At 41.9% G+C, this 2,956-nt stretch overlaps 1 protein-coding gene across 1 annotated transcript in view; it reads left to right on the top strand.

The window, feature by feature from the left end:
* Nucleotides 1-2,956, top strand: part of LOC119596154 (probable glutamate receptor) — a 24,990-nt gene extending 22,034 nt beyond the window's left edge. Inside the window, exons 9-12 of the mRNA XM_037945328.1 lie at nt 412-642; nt 1,453-1,631; nt 2,124-2,289; nt 2,481-2,956. Coding sequence (XP_037801256.1) covers nt 412-642; nt 1,453-1,631; nt 2,124-2,289; nt 2,481-2,612 — 708 coding nt within the window. The 3' untranslated portion in view covers nt 2,613-2,956. The remainder of the gene's footprint in view (nt 1-411; nt 643-1,452; nt 1,632-2,123; nt 2,290-2,480) is intronic.

The raw sequence follows: 2,956 nt of genomic DNA, 5'->3' as shown, positions 1-2,956 counted from the left end.
TTGGCAAAAAGAAAGAAAAAATGCTACACCAGATAGGTTTTATTATTTAGTAAACTTATTTTTATTGTAGAGGGTTTGTTTTCATTCCGATAGAGTGCTTTGTTATTCTTGTCTTTTTATGGAGTGTCTCTTGTGGCATTTGAGGTGCAGGAAGGCTTTAAACTGAACAGCAAGAGGAGGCAGAGGTGTTTTCTTCATGTAGGCATACAGAACGAAGGTCAATAAGAAGTCAAGACCAGTCTGCTTAGCCTCGAAACGTCACCTTTTGTTGCTTCCTTACACATTATATGTATTTCTTTTATTTGTTTAAAAAACGTTTATGTGTTTCGTTCCGTGCAATGTGTTAAACGTGGATTTTAATATTTTGTAATTTGATATCCATACACACGATATAATTCACGTTATCCATAGGTGGTGGTGATTTGCCTGGCCATACTAAGTGTGGTTGCGGGTTCTGGCTACCGCTCCTCCCTGGTCGCGCACTTGACTGTTCAGCTCAGGGAAGCCGAGGTCAACACATTCCACGACCTGACTGAACGCAAGGGCTGGCGGTGGGGCAGCGAGCTTCTCCTGGGGGCTTCGAGGTCGTACTTCGAGCTCAGCACGGACCCTGTTATCCAAGAAGTATTCCGGCGGATGGAGGTATTAGCGTTACGTGGCTTAAAATGTCTGCTTGATTAGTGGTTCGTTAATCATAAAACACAAGCGCGCGCGCGCGCACGCACGCACGCACACACACACGCACACGCACACACACACACACACACGCACGCACGCACGCACGCACGCACGCACGCACGCACACACACACACACACACACACACACACACACACACACACACACACACACACACACACACACACACACATATAGATAGAAGGTCCTTATTGTGCTGAAGCAGGTGATGAAATAAATGCTGAAACTGATGCTGAAGCAAGTAGCTATCTTGGAAGGGCCCTCTACTTTGGGAGAATACATCTAGCTGCATTAATCGTTCTAAGCAGAAGCAATTCAGTCTCATCGTTTAAGAAAGGTGGAACAGGGTGCCGAAGGGAGAGGATTTTTTATTTCAATTGTTCATATATTTTGTCTAATAGAAACGCTAGTTACAGCACGCCCGAAAGGTGCCATGCCTTTAGCAGTTTGTTGGTATGGGGAATTTTCTCCTCTTCTTGTCATGGTGAATCATTGTCATTATCAGTAAAATGCTTAGGATGTAAAATGCTTCCATTGTAGTCCACATTATTATTGCTTTCGGTTTAAATACAACAAAGGTGGCACATCGTCCTTTTCCACAAACTTGTTAGGGTTTTTCTGTAGACTGCTACTGTAGATAGGGTCCTTACATATATATTTGATTAGTAAATTCTAATCGCAAAACCAAATGCAACCACTTATATCATTGCATAATACAATAATCCTTAGACACTTTTCATCGCTTCTCTTTTAGACACACGACCTGGATGAGAGCATGGAAATGGTGCTACAAGGAGGCTATTCATTCATCACAACGAAGTTCCAGAACACGGCCGTGGTGGCGCTGCGGTATACGAACGCCCTTGGGTACTCGCCCATTCACACCAGCCGTGTGGAGTATCCCAAGTTTGCAGGGACTTCTTGGGGACTGAGGTGACATTTCTTCGAGTTACTAACCTGGTCTTTATTCCAGATTCTAAAATGCAGAGGAAGTTGTTAAAGTCAACAAATGCACGCACACACATATCCCTATGCTGTATTTTATTCGTAAGGAGCATAGGCATAATTGATTATTCTGGGATATATTATTTTTGCATGGGTGAAGCATGGGGGTTAGGGTTAGGGAGGTTGTATCCTTTCGCCCATCGGATCCCTTTTTTTTCTTGTGTGTGTGTGTGTGTGTGTGTGTGTGTGTGTGTGTGTGTGTGTGTGTGTGTGTGTGTGTGTGTGTGTGTGTGTGTGTGTGTGTGTGTGTGTGTGTATGTGTGTGTGTGTGTGTGTGTGTGTGTGTGTGTGTGTGTGTGTGTGTGTGTGTGTGTGTGCGTGCGTGTATAAATGTAATGTATTCGTTATATACATTGCGAAATAATACACTGAATATGAAGGAACGTCAGGCACTAAATTAAGAAATGTATTGATCATCAGGAGAGGTGCCCCATTCCGCCGGCAAATTACAAGGGCGATGCAGCAGCAAATCGAAGCAGGCCTTATTGACTACTGGCTCGGGGACGTGGTGAAGACGAGGGTCATAGAGGAGAGGAAGGATACGAACAAAGTCCAAAAGAATGCCATTTGGGATTACAAACCTGATGTACGAGTCGTTGTCCTAAGAAATACTTGTCTACCAATAAGCAAATATGCACAGCTTTCTTATCCTTATTTTTGTTATATATGTTTTGCTATGAAACACCAAACCAATGACGAAATATGTTTACACTTTTCACAACGCCCAACATTTATCAGTTTATCAATATGTAATATCTCTTGCCGTTATTGTAACAGGATGACAACAGCCGTGTTCCTCTAACCGTGAGCCATCTTCAAGGAGGTTTTTACCTCCTGTTCTTAGGTCACTTCATTGCACTCGTCGTCTTCGTTGGGGAAAAGTGCTGCCCTTTAAGACTGCTAACATAGAAATAGTCATAGAGTATTTTTAGGATAGATTCCATTCCGTAATTTTTAAATAATGGAGATTGTAATTTGCATCCTCACATTTTCATTTTTAATGTGTAGTTTATAATAATGGTGTGTAGTTTATAATAAAGGCATTTAGTTTCTGTTATATCATTAACATATGTGTCTAGATATTTATTGCTAAATAGCAGGACCGAAAATCAGTGTTACAGGTCTTGCCTTCACCCACTAACTTCACTGGATAAGTATGTAGCCATGTAGTTAGTTTAGAGTATTGGCAATAAAATATAAATAATTACCATTCATGCGTTACCTACAATACAGTACTGTACGGCTGTATAGTC

This window comes from Penaeus monodon, chromosome 37 (assembly GCF_015228065.2).
Source record: "Penaeus monodon isolate SGIC_2016 chromosome 37, NSTDA_Pmon_1, whole genome shotgun sequence".
Classification (NCBI taxonomy): Eukaryota; Metazoa; Arthropoda; class Malacostraca; order Decapoda; family Penaeidae; genus Penaeus; species Penaeus monodon.
Note: the sequence above shows the minus strand (reverse complement) of the source record. Positions and strands in the feature narration are given on the sequence as shown.